The 19,975-nt window shown below is 40.1% G+C and overlaps 1 protein-coding gene across 3 annotated transcripts in view; it reads left to right on the top strand.

The window, feature by feature from the left end:
- The window catches only part of flnbl (filamin B, like), a 185,829-nt gene that overhangs the window by 125,907 nt on the left and 39,947 nt on the right, over nt 1-19,975 (top strand). For all 3 annotated transcript variants that reach the window (XM_070895259.1, XM_070895258.1, XM_070895260.1), the window contains 13 exons: nt 103-272; nt 417-534; nt 2,519-2,781; nt 3,927-4,524; nt 6,145-6,318; nt 6,812-6,974; nt 7,526-7,686; nt 8,993-9,160; nt 9,450-9,542; nt 10,917-11,040; nt 14,808-14,964; nt 16,672-16,861; nt 18,537-18,784. In XM_070895259.1, the coding sequence (XP_070751360.1) occupies nt 103-272; nt 417-534; nt 2,519-2,781; nt 3,927-4,524; nt 6,145-6,318; nt 6,812-6,974; nt 7,526-7,686; nt 8,993-9,160; nt 9,450-9,542; nt 10,917-11,040; nt 14,808-14,964; nt 16,672-16,861; nt 18,537-18,784 (2,627 nt within the window). The remainder of the gene's footprint in view (nt 1-102; nt 273-416; nt 535-2,518; nt 2,782-3,926; nt 4,525-6,144; nt 6,319-6,811; nt 6,975-7,525; nt 7,687-8,992; nt 9,161-9,449; nt 9,543-10,916; nt 11,041-14,807; nt 14,965-16,671; nt 16,862-18,536; nt 18,785-19,975) is intronic.

Below are 19,975 nucleotides of genomic sequence, written 5' to 3'. Positions count from 1 at the left end.
CCTGCCCACCCCCCACTAAGCAGTTGTCTTCTGCCACAAGTGCATACCGTTGCATAATTTAAGTCCAGTATCTGAGTAACTTTTTCTTGTTTCAATGGGCAGGAGTGGAACTTGGGAAACCAACCCATTTTACGGTGTTTACAAAGGGTGCTGGGAAGGCCCCACTTAATGCAAGTTTCAGTGGGCTTGCAAAAGGAGATGCCGTCAGTGACTTGGAAATAATTGACAATTATGACTACTCTCAGACAGTCAAGTATACACCATTACAGCAGGTGGGTACTACTGTTCACCTATTGTACATCAGCATCATTTCTTGTTTCCATGCAAAAATTAATGAGCTGTCTATTTGGAGGAAACTGCTGAGACCTGTTGTGTAAAGTGAGATGTGCTGTTCTAATTAGTGTGTGTGTTTGCAGGGTAACATGGGAATTGCTGTGACCTATGGGGGTGATCCAATTCCCAAGAGCCCCTTCAACATCGAAGTAGCATACCCACTTGACATGAACAAGATTGTGGTTAATGGTCTTGAAAACAGTATGTACCTCTTACTCAGTTAATTTCTAATGAAATATATTTGCATTGGCTTTGACTTAAACTTAACTATGGAACAGCAAGTTGCAGGTTCGGCTTCAGTGTTAAATGTGTGGAATAAAATTGTAGTTCTGGCCCCAGTAGATTTTTTGTGTGCAGATCTCTATTTATAATCATGGTTTTAAAAAGCGAATTCTGATTTTAAAAACTTGCATATTTGCCTATAATCTCCCTCTCCCCCGCACCAACATATCTAACCTGCTGAGTTGTCCAACAAACTTGACACCTATTAAAATTGCTTGAATACCATTTGACACTTGTCTGAGTCTGACTGCTCAGGTATGTACATAGAGCAAGATGCTAAAGTGCACAATAGAATATTACAACACACAGGTGACTACAGCATAATTTAACATTATAATTGGTTCATAATTTCAAGTACCACATTATGCATCATTTGTCTGTTATATCTCCTTTATGGTGACAAATTATAAATTGTACAGCCTGACAAATCCATGCCAGTGTTTATGCTCCACTTGAGCCTCCTCCTGTCTTTTCCTCCTCTAAATCTATCAGCATAACCCTCAATTCTGTTCTTCCTTGTATGCTTGTCTAGCCTTCCCTTAAATGCATCTATCCTTTTGCTTCAACCACTCTGTGGTAGCAAGTTCCACATTCTCACCACTCTCTGGGTGAAGAATTTTCTTCTGAATTCCCGATAGGATTTCTTGGTGTCTTTTATATTGATGGTCTTTAGTTATGCTTTTTGCCACAGATTGAAAATGGAGAATGTTTCCACTTGGCTAAAGGCCTCCTATTGGGTCCCCCTTAACCTTTTTTCAAGAGAAGAGATCCAGTCTGTTCATCCATCCCTGATATGTATACCCTCTGTTCTGGTATCATCCTTGTAAATCTTCTCTGCACCCTCTCCAGTACCTCCTTTTTATAACATGACAACCAGAATTGTACGCAGTACTGAAAGTGTTTGTCTAATCAAGGTTCAATACAGGTTAAGCATAACTTCCTTTAATTTTTAATTCTATACCTCAAGAAATAAACCATCACAGCTTTTAGCAACTTGTGTATTTGTACTCCGAGATCCCTTTGTTCTTCTAGCCCACCCAGACTCCGACTCTCCAAATAAGTGACCCCTCCCCCCATTCTTCATACCAAAATGTAATGCCTCACAATTATCTTGTGTTGAACTTAATTTGCCAATTATATGCCCATATTCTGCAAGTTTATTATTGTCTTCCTGTAATTTGTTGCTGCACCCTCAGTATTGACAATCACCCCCAATTTGGTGTCATCTGCAAATTTAGAAATTGTGTTTTTGATTCCAAAGTCTAAATTGTTATAAGTTGTGAACAGTGATCCTTGTGGAACACTGCTACCCACTGTGAATAGCTGCCTTTTACCCCTACTCTGCTTTCTGTTTTGAAGCCAGCTAGCTATCCATTCTACTTGTCCACTGACTGCACATTCTCTGACCTTGTTCATCAGTATTAAGGGGTACCTTTTTTATTGAAGGTACCCCAACAAGTTTTGGTAACCACATTTTAGATTTCTGCTAGTTCTTGGGCACTGGTTCTTGTGTCTTGTCTGAATTCTATTAAAGGATAATTGTGCACTGCATGGAACATTTTCAGGATGTTAATGAGGCTGATCAAAGGTCAGATGTTTTGTAATGGATACCTTTTGCTTATCGATCAACAGTTCTTTTGCTAACCTGGTTTCACCCTACCTTATTTGGTTCTCCCTACAAAAACTAGCATTGACAATCCATGTCACTTTAGAGATAAAATGCAATGTTAATTTTATCAATTGTGTGGAGAAGAGGTGGAGGAGAGATGATATTCATTGCAAGAGGGGGAAGATGAATATTGGTATCTTTGCTCTTGTTGAGGAATTATGTATTAGATGGAGACTGAAATTTCTTTGTCTGTTTGCATTCATTCTTAATAGCAATTGTAATTTCCATTATTAGGAGTCGAAGTTGGGAAAGATCAGCAGTTCACTGTAAACAAAAAGGGAGCTGGCGGTCAAGGTAAAGTGGATGTGAAGATCTTCAGCCCTTCACGGAAACCTGTGACCTGTGTAGTGGAGCCAGTTGCTAGTAAGGATGCTTGTGTTGCCAAGTACATCCCCAAGGAAGAAGGGCTGTACATGGTAGATGTGATGTATGATGGGAATCCAATTGTAGGCAGCCCATTCACTGTGGAAGCTGCACTGCCTCCAGATCCTTCCAAGGTAAATGGTCAGTTAACAATTTCAACTTTTTGTAAACACTTCTAGATTTATTTTTGCCTTGTACCTTTACTCTTTCCTTGGTATAGAAACCAGAAAGTTCAGAAACTGAGGAATGCTCAAGAGTCAATGTCCTCAATTTCTGCACACGAAGTAGAAGTGATATTTCAATGCAAATCAGTTTCTTTTTTAACTTTCACTGTTCCCAATTAAAAACTCCTGTGAAACCAATAAATGCTAATTTTTGGAAATATAGAAGATAAATGCTGATTTGCGATGGAACTATCCTGTTGGAAATTAACATTTAGTTATTTTATCTAATCAACACCCGCTGACCTACATTGGCGCCCGGTTAAGCAACATCTTGTTTTTTTTTTTTAAATTCTCATCCTTGTTTACAAATTCCTCCATGGCCTCACCCCTCCTTATCTCTGTAGCCTCCTCCAGCCCTACAACACCCTACTGAGATATCGCTACTTCACCAATTCTGGCCTCTTGAGCATCCCCACCATTGGTGGCTGTGCCTTCAGCTGCCAAGGCCCCAGGATCTGGAATTCCTCCCTAAACCTCTGCCTCTCTAACTCTCTCTTTCCTCCAAGACGCTCCTTTAAACCTCTTGCCTTAATCTCATGTGGCTTGGTGTCAAATTTTGCTTGATAAAGCTCCCATGAAGTACCTTGGGACGTTTTACTACATTAAGGGCACTTTATAAATACAAGTTATAAGTTTATTGTAAGTAAACAGTATCTATTCGATCACGATTTGAGCTTTTTTCTGACCTTGTCTTTGTTTTCCTGAAAGTATATATAGCAGCTTTGTCCCTTGTTTCTGTGGAAGGTTTTCATCTGAATGTTGTTGATTCACTGTGCAGGCATTGCAACCAAGGCTGAACCTGATCCTGACCCCACATGTATAGGGTCACTGGAGAGTGATTGATTTAAATATTGTTTTTTAAAAAAAAAAAATCAATCCCTTGGTCTGATGATGAGGTCCCACCTTAGTTCTTCAGTTTGTGCTAAATCAGCCAGTTTAAGGCTCGCTGCTTGTATAACACCAGGAGATACTCTGGGCAACTTGTTTTAAATAGAATATTATAACTTGTTTGCCATGAACAAATTGTATTCCATTAACTTTTTTTTTATTTGCAGGTGAAAGCATATGGGCCTGGCCTCAAAAGTGGTCTTGTGGGCAAATCTGCTGAATTCACCATAGACACCAAAGGAGCTGGCACTGGTGGGCTGGGTCTCACTGTGGAAGGCCCATGTGAAGCCAAGATTGAGTGCTCAGATAATGGGGATGGCACCTGTTCAGTCTCTTACTTGCCAAATGAAGCTGGTGAATACCTTGTCAATATTTTGTTTGAAGAAGTTCACATTCCAGGGTCTCCATTCAAAGCAGATGTAAAATTGCCCTTTGATCCTTCCAAAGTTACTGCCTCTGGTCCTGGCTTAGAATGTGGCAAAGTTGGAGAAGCGGGACTATTTACTGTTGACTGTTCAAAAGCTGGTCCTGGTGAATTGACCGTAGAACCGGTATCCGATACAGGTGTTCGGGCCGAAGCCCATATTCAGGATAATGGTGATGGCACTCGCACAGTCAGTTACATTCCACTTCAGCATGGTCCCCACACAATTTCACTGAAGTATGGAGGGCAATCTGTGCCCAAATTCCCAGCACGGTTACAGGTGGACCCAGCGATTGATACCAGTGGTGTTAAAGTATATGGACCTGGAATCGAAGGACATGGTAAGTGCTGCTTCGGTCATTGGCTGTTATGTCTATTTTGTGATCTTTTTCTCCCACCCCACCCCAGCATTTACACACAACCTGTTGTAGCTAGTTGTGATCTAAAAGTTTTAAAAACTCCTCTTGGGTGAAAGCTTTTGTCTAGAAAGAAAGAACTTGTATTTATCTAAAGCCTTTTATGTCCTCTGGATGTCCCAAAGCACTTTACAGGCAATTAAGTACTTTTGAAGTGTAGCTGTTGTAATTAAGAAATTTATAGGAGCCAATTTCCAGGTCCCTCCTTCAAGGACCTTCCAACAATAATGAGACAAATGACCATTTGATCTATTTCTAGTGGCAGTTGAGATAAGCATTAGTCAGGACAACTCTCCTGCTCTTCTTTTGACTAGTCATGGGATCTTTTACATCTGCCTTTTGAGGAACTTGGTTTACCCTCATCCAAAAGATGACCTCTAACAGTGCAGCACTTCCCTAGGTTGTGATCAAATCTTTGAGCCAGAGTTCAGTGCTACCCCTCAGCCCAGGCTAATTAGTAAAGCTTCCACTGCACTGCCCCATTAAACATTCCCAGGGTAGGGAGTTTAGAACGTGAATTAAATTGTAGCTGTTGTTCCTCTTCAGAATAGATAGTTGTATAACCCTCATGATTTCTTGTAATTGATTTTAAACTTGGCAAGCTTTAAAGCCTTTACAATTTCAAACGAAGTTTACATTATTAAAAAAAAACTGAGCATGCACTAACTTGACTTCACTATAACTTGCCTTAATACTGGCTGTAAAATTAATATTTACCTGTGTGGAGTTAACTTCATAAAACATTCAATCTGAACAATAGTTTAGCTGTGGTTCAGTTGGTAGCACCCTTGTATTTGGGTTAGACTGTTGTGTTCAAGCCCCACTCGAGAGACTTGAGCACACAAATCTAGGCTGACACTGCAGTGCTGAGGGAGTGCTGCACTGTCTGTGGTACCGTCCTTCGGTGGGACGTTAAACAGAGTCCCTGTCTGCGCTATCTGACCATGAGTGGGGCATTATGAAATGGTCGTCATGTCCACTCTGATGCATTTTCTAGCAAATCCTTAGTAGATTGGGGCATGTTATGACTTTCCTTGTGCTAGAACTTGCTCGTGGCAAAATATTTAGGTGATGCATTTTAAAATCTAGAACTCCATGATTATTTGAGAACAAACTTTCTCTCTCCAGTTTTTCTTCCTGGAGGCAAACACCTGCTGGCTTTGTGAATGCTGGTAGTCCTCCAGTACCTTGCTGAAGCAGCCATTCCTAATGTTTGTCCAGATATTCAGCATTGGCAGACTGTCAAGCCATTGCAGCTGATGCTCTTGAACTCTGGAGTCTTTTTGTGAATTGTAGCAGAAGTTACTGCATGGTCATGGATAGGATCCCCAGTCCACCTTTTCTAAGTCCAAGGAAACTGTAGGTGGCTTTAATGTTCCAACGTTTCCCTATTTGAGATCCGTTAATTTGGCGCAAGCCAGTAATGTTGGATTTTTCTGCTCCATAGCACATCACATTGGGTATCTTATGACTAATGAACAGTCAGGACTGTAATGCTCAAATTTAGTTTGGTTAGGTTCTTCTGCATTGCTTTTTTGTTTGCAGGAGTTTTCTGTGATGCCACAACTGACTTTACAGTGGATGCAAGTTTGTTGGCCAAAGTGGGAGGAAACCACATCAAAACAAACATCACAAATCCTTCAGGAGCTCGCACAGATTGTCTGATTAAGGATAATAGTGACGGGACTTACGTGGTGGAATATACTCCATATGAAAAGGGTATGATGGTCACCTTTGGATGTGAGAAAGGGGCAATTAATCATACAAATGTTTTCATTTGAAGCACCTGGTTCTGTAGTTGTCTTTCATTTTAACTTTTCTAATTTTTCAGTTGAACTTTAGGTTCAACATTACCATAGTCAAAAAATTGGTGGACTATTAGTTTAAATAAAAAGCTGCTGCTTTGAGAATTCTGACCAGAGACTGAGTTCCATTTTCAGATTGTAAATTCATCATTGCAATAATTGAATCTAGTTTATCTTTAGTCCAGCACATGAATAAGTACACTAAGGTCAAAGAATAACTACTTCGGCAACAGTCACAGCAGAGAAATGTTCCATTTTTAATCTGTCTTTAGCATTTCAATTTTACATCACAGCAAAGACTCTTACAAATGTAGAAAATAAATGGGAAACTGACTACTTCCTACTCCTGGGATTTGAACAAGATAAGGTTTTAACCTCTGGATTGATAACTTTTTTGTTTTGTATAGGTGTGCACTCACTTGATGTAACCTATGACAATGCACCAGTTCTAAACAGTCCATTCAAGGTAGGAGTCACAGAAGGATGTGACCCTTCACGTGTCTCTGCAAGTGGACCTGGACTTCAGGAGGGCTTGACCAATAAAATGAATAAATTCTCTGTAGTAACAAGGTAATCTTGCATTTCTTAATTGGCCTTGGATTGGATTCTGAAGCCAGAGTTCAATTTATTCAGGTTGGGAATTGGATTGTCTGAGACTGGATACGTTTCTTCACTGCCATGACATTCCCTTCATCCTAAATTAAATATTTGGGTCCATAACCAGTGGCTCTTGACTGCCATGAGATTAACAGTATGCATATTCTAGCAAATCTACAGTTATTCTTCACGGGTTTATAATATTTACCAGAGTTTGACCCACTGGTGCAACTGAAGGAATTGTTTCATTTGTGCATTTTATAGTTTATTTCTTTGTACTTGGCCTCAACCCTACTTTTACTGTATTTATCATTTGCCAATTGACACCTGTCGAACTGTGGAGACAGCACCACTGCCAAGTTTATTATAGATTGCCCATGTGCATGAATTGTAATCTCTTTTGCATACCAGTAAAAACACAATGTATTTTTAATAAATTAGATTGTTTATTATAGCTTGATGGAATAACTAAGACGAGTTAATCTTAAAACACAAAGCTAGTAACTGATACCCTTGTGATGCAGAGGGGCAGGTACTGGCGGTCTTGGGATTACTGTCGAAGGACCTTCAGAAGCAAAGATGTCTTGCAAGGATAACAAAGATGGCAGCTGCAGTGTTGAATACATCCCACATACTCCTGGAGATTATGATGTTAATATTATCTATGGAGGACAGCACATATCTGGTAAAGTCTTTAAATCTAAAGCTCAATCTGTTAAATTACTGCTTTTAAATATTATAAATCAGTTAAGGATTACATGTGTCTTGAATCTGGGACAGTAGCTGGATAATTTTCAATAATTGGGAGATTTCAAAACTCCCATCATGGAAGAAAACTACTGTTTAACTGATGTGCAATTATGTTCCCAAGAAGCTACATTGCCATGTTCGTACCTGTATTTCCCTTACCAAATGATTATTTCAGGATTTTCAAATGGCGGCACTTTATCAGCACATGAATTAAAACAAATTGTGTATCTGCTGTCTGTATAATAGAATATACCAACCCTGATTAATGTGCCTCATTTGTTAGGAAATTCTGCTTGCATCATGTCTACTGAATTAATGCTTTCTGCTTCAATGTTAGTTCTTGTATTAGATTCAGACCTTAAATTGTTTATTAGGAAAAAAAATCATAGTAAAACCTATGAGAATTTTAAATGGTACTGATCATAGAAACCATTAGGCTTCAATATATGAAGAGTAGATTGGGATGCAATTCTAGCATTTGTATCGTAATTTAACGCAGCAATATTTAGGTTTGTGGACACTGGGGGTGAAATTGGGTATCTCCCCCTTTGGGGCATTAACTTTTAAAAGTTTGAAGATTAACGCCAGGCAATAGCTGGGTGTGGCTTGTTCAACGACTCCGCCATATTCGGTGGGAGCACTACGGCGTTGCGGCCCAATCTCCTTCGCTCGGAGAATGTGACATCACTGTGTAATGCCCCGGACCCGAAATTGCTTGTCTCTGCCCTGCAGCAGCACCAGGCAAGGTGGATGGCTGGTTGCTTCAGGATGCTTAAAGAAGAGGTGGTATATATAATATTTTTTTTTAAACCCTTCTCTCCAGCTTCGGGCTGATTGCACGGAATCACGCCTGCTACCGTGGTCCAGGTAAATTGTTTTTCCTTTGCAGAGCCTGCAGCGTTGGCCCTCCTTCCTCTGGAGGGAAGGAGCCTTTCAACACTGCAGCGCTGCTGAACTCGCTATGCCGCCTGCTGCCAATTGTGCTCCAGGAATCGTGCCCCCCCCCCCCCCGGGGTGTAACGGAAGGTGCAAAGTAACCCAGTTTTGCCCCCGTTGAGCCGCCTTGTCAAGTATGTGCTCATCTTTGCATTGTCCATTTAAACTTTGTCCTTTTTTTCCTTTTACTTGAAAACTGAAATCCCTGCACTTCCATCTCCCCTACTGCACCCCATGCCAAATAAAATAGCCACTTAAAATGATTAAATGTTCCAAACTCTGAAGTATCCAATTTTCTTTTATAGGCAGTCCATTTAAGGTACCAGTCAAAGATGTTGTGGACCCAAGCAAAGTCAAGTGCAGTGGACCTGGGCTGAGTTCAGGAGTAAGAGCCAGAGTTCCACAGCACTTCACTGTGGACTGTAGCAAGGCTGGAAAAGCTCCTCTCCAAGTAACTGTGTTGGGACCAAAAGGTAAGATCATGGCATTGGGCAGGTCACAGTAGCTACAGATCTATACATGAATGCACACTTTGGAAGGTGGGAGGATGCAGAGTCCTGGTCTAAATTTAAAGATTGAACAGCAATTCAGTCGTGCTAATGTGTGCTAAGTACTTGCTTCTTATGACTTCACTGGGAGTGGAGTTTATACATTGGGCCATTGCACAGCTAGGAAAGGCTGTGCTGTTTTGGTAAGGGAATCACTTGTCACCTTCAGTGACAACATTCAGATTTGCTGCAAGTAAAAGGTTTTCTGTTCTAGTTGATGAGGCACAGCCCCAACCATGGCGCAGTCCTTTGAAAACGATTACAGACTTCTTTAAAGGCGAGGACAAGAACGCCGACAGTGAGACAGGTTTGGATTTGAGCTTGATCTCAGCAAGGCAAGAAAGGTGGCGGGCGTATATAGCGCACAGGGAACAATTATGCTGGTCCTGTCTGCTTTTTACATTAAGAGCCAAAGTCGATCTTGCTAGGCCTAATGCTTCACGTAGCCTTTTAGTTTCCATGTTGTCACACTCTAACCTGGCCTTGTTTTAATAATCTTATATAAAGGGTTTTATTTTGTAGCCCTTTCAGATTTATCTCTAATCAGATTGTCCTGGAACTAAATTGAAACCATTTTGCAATCAGTACTTAAAATTGCATTTCTTGACCAATATCTGCATGACTCAGTTGAAGATTTATTTGAATCACTTCTGGACATGCTTCTACTATATATTTGAAGAATCCTGAATGGCTGAACAGATTTCTTCACAGCTTCCATTGCTATGATGTTTTTGACACTTCATATCCGATCTGGTAGGAAATTAATTTCAAACTGTTGCTCATTGAAAGTTTTTTGTTTGGGTTTGCTTCAGAGGATGGTTAATTATTGGTTGAAGAAATGTTGATTGGTCAACACAGGCTGGTTTTCAGTGAACCTGCTCTAAATCCATTCTCATGTGGATTTGGTTTTCAGTTGCCAAGTTTGGGCTTCTAAATTCAGGATTAATCCCATGAGTGGTCATTAATGGATCTCTTTTATACTCCAAAGCATATAAATTAAAATGTGTCCGTCAAATAGGACTGCTTGCTAGCATTCACATCCAAGTGCAGATACACTCGGAGCTGGACTTTGGTTGTTTGAGGACAATAAATGCATAGTGTAAAAACTACTTCGGTTTTGTTGGAAGCCTAGATTTATGAATAAATATTTTGTGTTCCACTGAAGTATGAACAATTTCAAATATTCACTCAGCATTTGAAATGTTTAAGAATGGAACTGTGTATATGCAGAGTCTGATTTGCAGCCAGGCCGCTCAGACTCGATACACAATAGCACCAGTCTAAATCTACTTGCTGTACTGCTAGTTTAAAGCAAACCCTAAAATGTGAATAAAACTTTGAATGAGCAATTCTGTAATTTAATGAGTTGATCTAGTGAAATATTTGGGTAACTAGTGTACTGAATATAAGACTCAATGGATTTCACATTTTCCTGCACCCATTTTCTCATGGCTTAATATTAATCTACTAAAGCTAGCAAAATAGTCTGCACTTGACTCTGATGCTTAATGGGATTTGCGCCATTAGGAACTGGTATAGGGCAATGTGTTGTTACAAGACTAACCAGCTTTTTTGCACAGCTGACTACCTGGATTAATGAAAACACATGGGGTTATTTTATTCAGCATTCTTTTTTTTTGTTCTATTCAAGTGTTTAATATTTTTGTCTCTTCTCTCCCAGGCATAATTGAGCCTGTTGAGGTTATCGACAATGGTGATGGCACTCACACAGTTGGGTATATGCCTTCTCTCGAAGGGCCATATTCAGTTTCTATCCAGTATGGAGACGAAGACATTCCTCGCAGGTAACTTAGAAGCTTTAATCGTGAGGCTGAACTGCACAGCATATCCTGTTGTCAATCTTGTCTCTCTCCTTTCCTTTCTCTCTGGTTTATAGAACTGCTGCATTATCTATCTCAAGACCAAGAAAAGGAAGGCAATGCCTGAATATGCAGTGGGTTCAATAACCCACAGTGCGCTAAATAATTGTCCTGATTTGAAGTTGGTATCCTGCCAATATTTTCCCTCTATTTTGCACGATTTGACAGGAATATGCCTAGTTATTTGAAATTGACATATGATCCAACTCCACTTTGAATTACGAATAACTTATTTAAAACTTTCACTGATTTATCATCTATTTGATCCTTTAATCCTGGAGTCCTATTATTGACATTAGTAAAGATTTTCAATTTGAAATGCCAAATAGCCTAACTTACAATTTATTTCCTTAGTGGCTTATTCGTCTGTACTCTTGTTCTGAATATATGTGTATGTATATATGAATGTTGTGGATTCAATTGTGTCCTCATGTGATTGGTTCATTTTGCAATGAATGTGGAATTCAGAGTGCCAAACTAAATTGCTAGAACTGCAATGAATCTCAGTTTAAAATGTCTTGAAGTTATAAGAACATAAGAAGGAACAGGAGTAGGCCATACAACCCCTCGAGTCTGCTCCGTCATTCAATAAGATCATGGCTGATCTGATCATGGACTCTGCTCCACTTCCCCGCCTGTTCCCCATAACCCCTTATTCCCTTGTCATTTAAGAAACTTTATTTCTGTCTTAAATGTATTCAATATCCCAGCTTCCACAGCTGAGGCAGCGAATTCCACAGATTTACTATCCTCGAAATTTCTTCTCCTCCCATTTTAAATGGGCGGCTTCTTCTTCCAAGATCATGCCCTCTAGTTCTAGTCTCCCCCATCAGTGGAAACATCCTCTTTGCATCCACCTTGTCAAGCCCCCTCGTAATCTTATACGTTTTGATAAGATCACCCCTCATTCATTCATCTGAATTCCAATGATTAGAGGCTCAACCTTTCCTCAAGTCAACCCCCTCATCTCTGGAATCAACCTCGTGAACCTTTTCTGAATTGCCTCCAAGGCAAGTATATCCTTTCATAAATATGGAAACCAAAACTGCACGCGGTATTCCAGGTGTGGCCTCACCAATACCTTATATAGCTGTAGCAAGAATTCCCTGCTTTTATACTCCATCCCCTTTGCAATAAAGGCCAAGATACCATTGGCCTTCCTGATCACTTGCTGTACCTGCATACTATCCTTTTGTGTTTCATGCACCAGGACCCCCAGGTCCTGCTGTACTGCAGCACTTTGCAATCTTTCTCCATTTTTAAATAATAACTTTGTTTTTTTTTCTGCCTTAGTGCATGACCTCACTTTCCAACATTATACTCCCATCTGCCAAAATTTTGCCCACTCACTTAGCCTGTCTGTCCTTTTGCAGATTGTGTCCTCCTCATACTGCTTTTCCTCCCATCTTTGTATCATTAGCAAACTTGGCTATGTTATACTCAGTCCCTTCTTCCAAGTCGTTAATATAGATAGTAAAAATTTGGGGTCCCAGTACTGATCCTTGTGGCACCCCACTAGTTACTGGTTGCCAACCAGAGAATGAACTATTTATTTTGATTGTTAGTTAGCCAATCCCCTCTCCATGCTAATATATTGTCCCCAGCTCTGAACTTTTATCTTGTGCAGTAATCTATTATGTGGCACCTTGTCACATGCCTTCTGGAAGTCCAAATACACCACATCCACTGGTTCCCCTTTATCCACCCTGTTTGTTACATCCTCAAAGAGCTCCAGCAAATTTGTCAAACATGACTTCCCCTTCATAAATCCAAGCTGACTCTACCTGACCGAATTTTGCTTTTCCAAATATCCTGCTACTGCTTTTAATAATGGACTCCATTTTCCCAACCACAGATGTTCGGCGAACTGGTCTATAGTTTCCTGCTTTTTGTCGGCCTCCTTTTTTAAATAGGGGGGTTTACATTTGTAGTTCTCCAATCTGCTGGGACCTCCTCCAGAATCCAGGAACTTTTGGTAAATTACAACCCCTGCCGGTACTGAAGACCCTAGGATGCAAGCCATCAGGTCCAGGGGATTTATCTGCTTTTAGTCCCATTATCTTACTGCGTACCATCTCCTTAATTGTGATTGATTGTGTTAAGTTCCCCTCCCCCCCCCCCCCCCCCCCCACCCACCATAGCCCCTTGACTATCCACTGTTGGAATATTGTTAGTGCCCTCTACTGTAAAGACTGATACAAAATATTTGTTCAGAGTTTCTGCCGTTTCCATGTTCCCCATTATTAATTCCCTGGTCACATCCTCAAAGGGACCAACATTTATATTAGCCACTCTTCCTTTTTATATACCTATAGAAACTCTTGCTATGTTATATTTTGTGCTTGTTTACTTTCATAGTCTATCTTTTCTTAATCAATTTTTTTTTTTAGTATTCTGGCTTTTAAAAGCTTCCTAATCCTCCTGCCCTCCCACTAGTTTTGGCCATTTTGTATGCTCTTGCTTTTAATTGGATACCATCCTTTATTTCTTCGCCATAGATGGCTATCTTTTCTCTTGCCCCCTTTCCTCCTCACTGGAATGTATTTTTCTTGTCATGAAATATCTCCTTAAATGTACACCACTGTTCATCAACCGTCCTACACTTTAATATATTTTCCCAGTCCACTTTACCCAACTCTGCTCTCATACTTTCATAGTCTCCTTTTATTTAAGCTTAGTACGCTGGTTAGAGATCCAACTTTCTCACCCTCCATCTGAATTTCAAATTCAGATGATGCTCTGATCACTCATTCCAAGCGGATCCTTTACTAGGAGATTGTTTATTAATCCTGTCTCGTTACACAGGACCAGATCTAAGATAGCCTGCCCCCTGTTTGGTTCTGTTACATACTGCTCAAGGAACCAGTCCTTTATGCACTCCATGAACTCCTCCTCAAGGCTACCCTGACCAATTTGATTTGTCCAACCAATATGGAGGTTAAAATCACCCATGATTATTGCTGTTCCCTTTTTACAAGCCCCACTATTTCCTGATTTATACTCTGACCAAGAGTTGCTACTGTTAGGGGGCTTATAGACAAAGGAAAAGGAGGTGGGGTAGCTCTATTGATAAAGGATAGAATCACTGCAATAGTAAACAACCCACCAGTGACTTTATTTTGCCTTATTGTTCCTTGTCTCCACCCAAACTGTTTCAAGACCCTTATCATTTGATCCAATATTGTTTCTCACTATTGCAGTGATTCCATCCTTTATCAATCGAGCTACCCCACCTCCTTTTCCTTTCTGTCTGTCCTTCTGGATTGTCAAGTACCCCTGAATATTTAATTCCCAGTCCTGGTCACCTTGCAACCACGTCTCTAATGGCTATCAGATCATACTCATTTGTATCTATTTGTGCCATCAACTCATCTTTTGTTACAAATGCTATGTGCCTTTGTTTGTTTTTGACCTTTTTTTTTCCTGCTTGTTTCCCCTCTCCTTCAAACTCCTATGATGCAATCTATTTCCTCCAAGTGATTTGGAGTGCGTATATTTCTTAGTATATCCATCAGTATAAAATTGTATTTTCCAGCTATGATTTCCCTTGCCTGCCCCCCCCTGCCCCAAACACACAACTAATGCAGTCAAGGATCTTGATCTTTTACTGGTAGCAAGCTGACAGTAATATCCATAAGGTATTTTAATTCTTCAAATACATGCCAGATATTTTATCATATGCATTTCTTTAGTCCTTTCAGGGTTAAGGTTCTGCCAACTCATGATGCCAGCAAAGTGAAAGCCAGTGGGCCAGGCCTCAATTCTTCTGGGGTACAAGCTAGTCTACCTGTGGAATTTACCATTGATGCCAAGGATGCTGGAGAAGGACTCCTTTCAGTACATGTAACTGTAGGTTTTTGCATTATTTCCCTTTACAGCAAAGAGTGAATGTATGTGATGTATATAGTAAGCTGATTTTAGTTTAAAATCTGAGTCACCTGGGTTTTTGTCTTGAGTAAACCAGAAGTAAGCATGCTGTCCTGGTTGTTTTGGTCTCGCTGTGCCACAATCTTAAATATAGATAGTAATGGCCTATAAATACTTTAGTTTAAAAACTATAGAAGGCTTGATCTGCTATGTAACTAATTTTTGGTCAACAAAGAGCACTGGATGGGATTGTCTGCTTCCTTTACTCCGATTATTTGATTTAAGTTGCTGTAAACAATCTAGTCTTTTGCCCTTCCAATTGCTCCTACCAAGTAGTATGAAGACTACTGGCCCTACTTTCTTGACAAAGTTCGAAGCAGCATCATTTTTTTTTCCTTTTTCGAGGAAACATTCATACAATCATAGATATTTGCAGCACAGAAGGAGGCCATTCGACCCATCGTGTCTCTGCTGGCTGACAACCTAAGCCCACTTTCTGGCTCTTGGTCAGTAGCCTTGTAGGTTACTGCATATCCAAGTACTACTTAAATGTGGTGAGGGTTTCTGTGTTTCTAAACCACTTTGTTTAATACAAAAAATTGCAAAGCTAATTTAGTGAGTGACGGTCAGCCTTAATGTTTAATTCAGGTGTTCAAGTGCTAGGTTTGTTCAAAACTTTCAATGGCTTAGCCTGCTAGGCAGTGTTAATACTGAAGACTTGACCTGTACACGAGTGAGATAAGCAATGTTACGCTGCCATAATACAAAACTTAGTTTTTAGATGAACAGTGATGTAGGGAGGAGCAAGTGTAATGGATTGCCCAAAAGATGAGTGACTTTGTCTTCAGATATATTTGACTAAGTAGTTAATAGCTTCCAAAGATCAAAAACACAATTTTCCTCGTTCTACATGAACAGTTGTGCATTGTTAATTAAACCATGGAGCATTGCACACTTAAACTGTGTGCGTTGCTGCTCTTCAGTATTTTTACTTTAAAAAGAGCCTTTATTAAGTTAAATGCTTGTTGCATAAACCTGTGACCATTTGCTTAGTTTAACCATTTGTTCTTTGCAGTGTAGTAATGTAGGTGCTGCACATTGACTGTTGGTAGTGGCCTTTCTGACCTAGGCCTTGCAAGAGTGATGTAGCAATATGCCTGTTGACCAATGATTTGTCTGTTTCCAATGAAGTGATGTAAAACTGGATCTAACCATTTCCCAAATCTGATTTCTGTGCAAACTTAAGCTTGATACTGTTGCACTACCGACAGGGAAACTTGGAATCTTGCAGAATCTCTGTAGATTTTTGCTGAATGTGACCATTAATATTTTTCAACTGTTTACTTTCTGTCAGTCTTTTTAGTTGCAAGGGTGGGGAAAAAGGCTAATCTCAGATGATTGTTCACTGCTGCTAACTGAATTCATTGAAGGTGAAAAAATCTCTCTCTCTCTCTCTCTCTCTCTCTCCTCTTTTTGGGATGAATTGTATAACGGAGCTGGTATAATTCAGCATGGTAGATCTGATGTGGAAATATTTCACTCTTTAGAAGATATGATCATCAAGATTGCCACCTTAGCCATTTCCATGGCTGCTTTTAAAGTGTGGAGTATTTCAACATTTCGTCTCTGGGGAATGTTACTGCAGTTGGCTTGAAGTTAGTACTTTGTCGTAATAACATTTGTCCGCAGGACCAAGAAGGGAAGCCCAAGAAAGTCAATATCCACAACAATAACGATGGCACTTACAAAGTTTCCTATATACCGGATAAGACTGGACGTTACACTATTGTAATCAAATACGGTGGCGATGAGATCCCAGCATCTCCTTACCGAATCCGTGCTGCAGCAACTGGGGATGCCAGCAAGTGCAAAATGTCAGGTAACTGGTGGACTTATCAAGACTCAATTTATAAAATGCTTTTTATCAAAATGAACTAACAATTGCCTGGTGTGGTTTTGAGAGAATGCCCTCTAGTTACCTATAACAAGAAATAGGAGCAGGAGTAGGCCATACAGCCCCTTGAACCTGCTTCGCCATTCAATAAGATCATGGACTCTGCTCCACTCCCCCACCTGCTCCCCATAACCCCTTATCCCCTTATCGTTTAAGAAACTCTATTTCTGTCTCCAATTTATTCAATGCCTCAGTTTCCACAGCTCTGAGGCAGTGAATGCCACAGATTTACAACCCTCAGGAAATTTCTCCATGTTTTTAAATGGGCAGCCCCTTATTCTAAGATCATGCCCTCTAGTTCTAGTCTCCCCCATCAGTGGAAACATCCTCTCTGCATCCACCTTGTCAAGCCCCCTCATAATCTTAGACATTTTGATAAGATCACCTCTCATTCATCTGAATTCCAATGAGTATAGGCTCAACCTTTCCTCAAGTCAAACCCCCTCATTCCTGGAATCAACCTAGTGAACCTTCTCTGAACTGCCTCCAAAGCAAGTATATCCTTTTGTAAATATGGAAACCAAAACTGCACACTATCCCAGGTGTGGCTTCAATACCTTTTTTTTATATAGCTGGAGTAAGACTTTCCTGCTTTTATACTCCATCCCCTTTGCAATAAAGGCCAAGATACCATTGGCCTTCCTGATCACTTGCTGTACCTGCATACTAACCTTTTGTGTTTCATGCACAAGTACCCCCAGGTCCTGCTGTACTGTGGCACTTTGCAATCTTTCTCCATTTAAGTAATCGATGATTCATTACAATGATCCATCTCTCACAATAAGAGACACCAAATAGGATGAGGCTCACCACTACATGGGATGGACTGTTTGCAACATCTATTCTTCCAAAGTAGACAAACAATATAGACAATCCTTTTTCCATTGCTGCATAGATGTTATGTTCTATCATTTTCAATAACATCTGCCTCCACTTTGTTCCCATCAGGGGTGACTTCATTTTTTTTTTCTGCCAAAGTGCATGACCTCACACTTTCCAACATTATACTCCATCTGCCAAATGTTTGCCCACTCACCTTAGCCTGTATGTCCTTTTGCAGATTTTTTTTGTCCTCCTCACTCATTGCTTTTCCTCCCACCTTTGTATTGTCAGCAAACTTGGCTACGAGCAAGTCCGAGAAAATGTTGATTCTTGCAATAAGAGGTGAAGAGCTGGATCTGGTGGCCCAATTAATGGTGACTGAAACGTTGGTTACTGGAGATTTAGTTAAGCCTTCATTGCATACGATTAATTAACTAAGTAGTGGCAGTTCGCTTCATTGTGTGAAGCAAGCAACATTGGAGCAGAACCAGGAAAAAAAGCATGTTTTTTTTTGACCAATGTGTTTTGTTAGATTGAGATTCCAGCATTCCTGTACTACCATGCTGTAAAGGAATACTGGATTGTCAATAGCCTACTCTGATACTGCGTTTACTGTGCTGAAAAATTCAAATGATGCAACTAAAGGAATTTAGTGCTTAATTTAATTAAACATGATTTCATGACTTATGGTGGAGTAGTTTTTATTTAATAAAAGTAACTAGATTAAAGTATGAACTGTTATTTGTATAGAAATGCTTTTAACTTTCCACTTTTTAAGGTTCTGGTCTTGGACCCACTGTTCAACTGGGAGAAGAACTGGGGATGAAGGTGGATGCAAAAGCTGCAGGCAAGGGCAAAGTCACCTGTACAATCTGCACCCCTGATGGAAACGAAGTGGAGGCAGATGTTATTGAAAATGATGATGGAACATATAACATCTTCTATACAGCACCGGAAAAAGGAGTCTATATTGTTTATGTCCGCTTTGGAGGAGTAGATGTTGCAAACAGTCCATTCCACGTAGTGGTGAGCCTCCTCCTATTTGGTGTCCCTTTTATTGTGGGAGATGGATCATTGTAATGAATCATCGATACTGTTTGGAGTGTTTGTCCAAAATTACAATTACTGAATTGTCCAGAGGCAAATCTCTCCATTTTGAGAGGGAGATATCAATCCCTTTTCACACTTCCGTCCCTCTTCAGTCCCAATTTATTTGTAGTCAAACTTATTATCCACAGATTTTTTCTGCTCTACTGATGTTTCTCAGCTTTTTGATTTTCACTTATAATTGACTCATAACTTCCACTTGAGCTGCAGCAGACCAAGTAATTTAAAGTCCACTTTAATCTATTGAACAGCTACAAGCTAGATGTAAATGCAGGAATGTTTAAAGTTTAAAATGTTCCTGCAATGGTTCTTATAGTGTACACTTTTGACCACCTGCTCTCAATGCTTACTGCTGGAAGCCATCTTAACATTTTGTGCATTTCAGCTCCCTCTCAATATCTCAAAAAATGGTTCCATGGTCTTCCAACTTGATAACTAGCCTGCCCAACAATCTAGTGTTCTGACTTGAGCATTCAATTCAATATTGCATAATCTTAAAGCAAAATACATGTTCTGAGCTAGTATAATCTTGTCCCGTACAACAGTGCATTCCTCACCTGTTGTTGTAAAATGGTGCATCCTCTTGCTTGTGGCGAGTACTGAACATGGGAGTTTCGTGTGTTTGACTTATTCATGAGGGGTGCATTCCAATTCCTAGCTTTTTGCATATACAGAACAAATCTATTTAAATATTGTATGTCAGCAGTGATTTGAAGTGCTCCATCACACACTTGTCAGTTGAGTCCAAATTGAAGACTACATTAACTGAAGGATAGTAATATAATGCATGTTTGTGTACCGGATGCTCTTGTGGTGGTGCTGTGTTGAATTTAGCAATAAGTTTTATATTGATGAACAAAAAATAGGTGTTTTGTAATATTGTCTTATCTTTGAAATCTCCATTTTGCACAGCACGTACATCCAGGGGCCAATGTGGGAAAACTTTGAAAGTTGAGTTCCATTCTTTCTCCACTCCGTGCCCCACCTCCATTCACCTTGCTCCCACATACCCTATCGTTAACCCCCCTTTATAAAGCCAGCTTTAAACAGGTGTCCAGAAAGTTATGGTCAGTGCCTCCACCATCTCTGTTCCAATCTTTCAGCGTTCTG

The sequence above is a fragment of the Pristiophorus japonicus genome, chromosome 12 (genome assembly GCF_044704955.1).
Source record: "Pristiophorus japonicus isolate sPriJap1 chromosome 12, sPriJap1.hap1, whole genome shotgun sequence".
NCBI lineage: Eukaryota > Metazoa > Chordata > Chondrichthyes > Pristiophoridae > Pristiophorus > Pristiophorus japonicus.
This window is presented reverse-complemented; position numbering and strand designations above follow the sequence as displayed.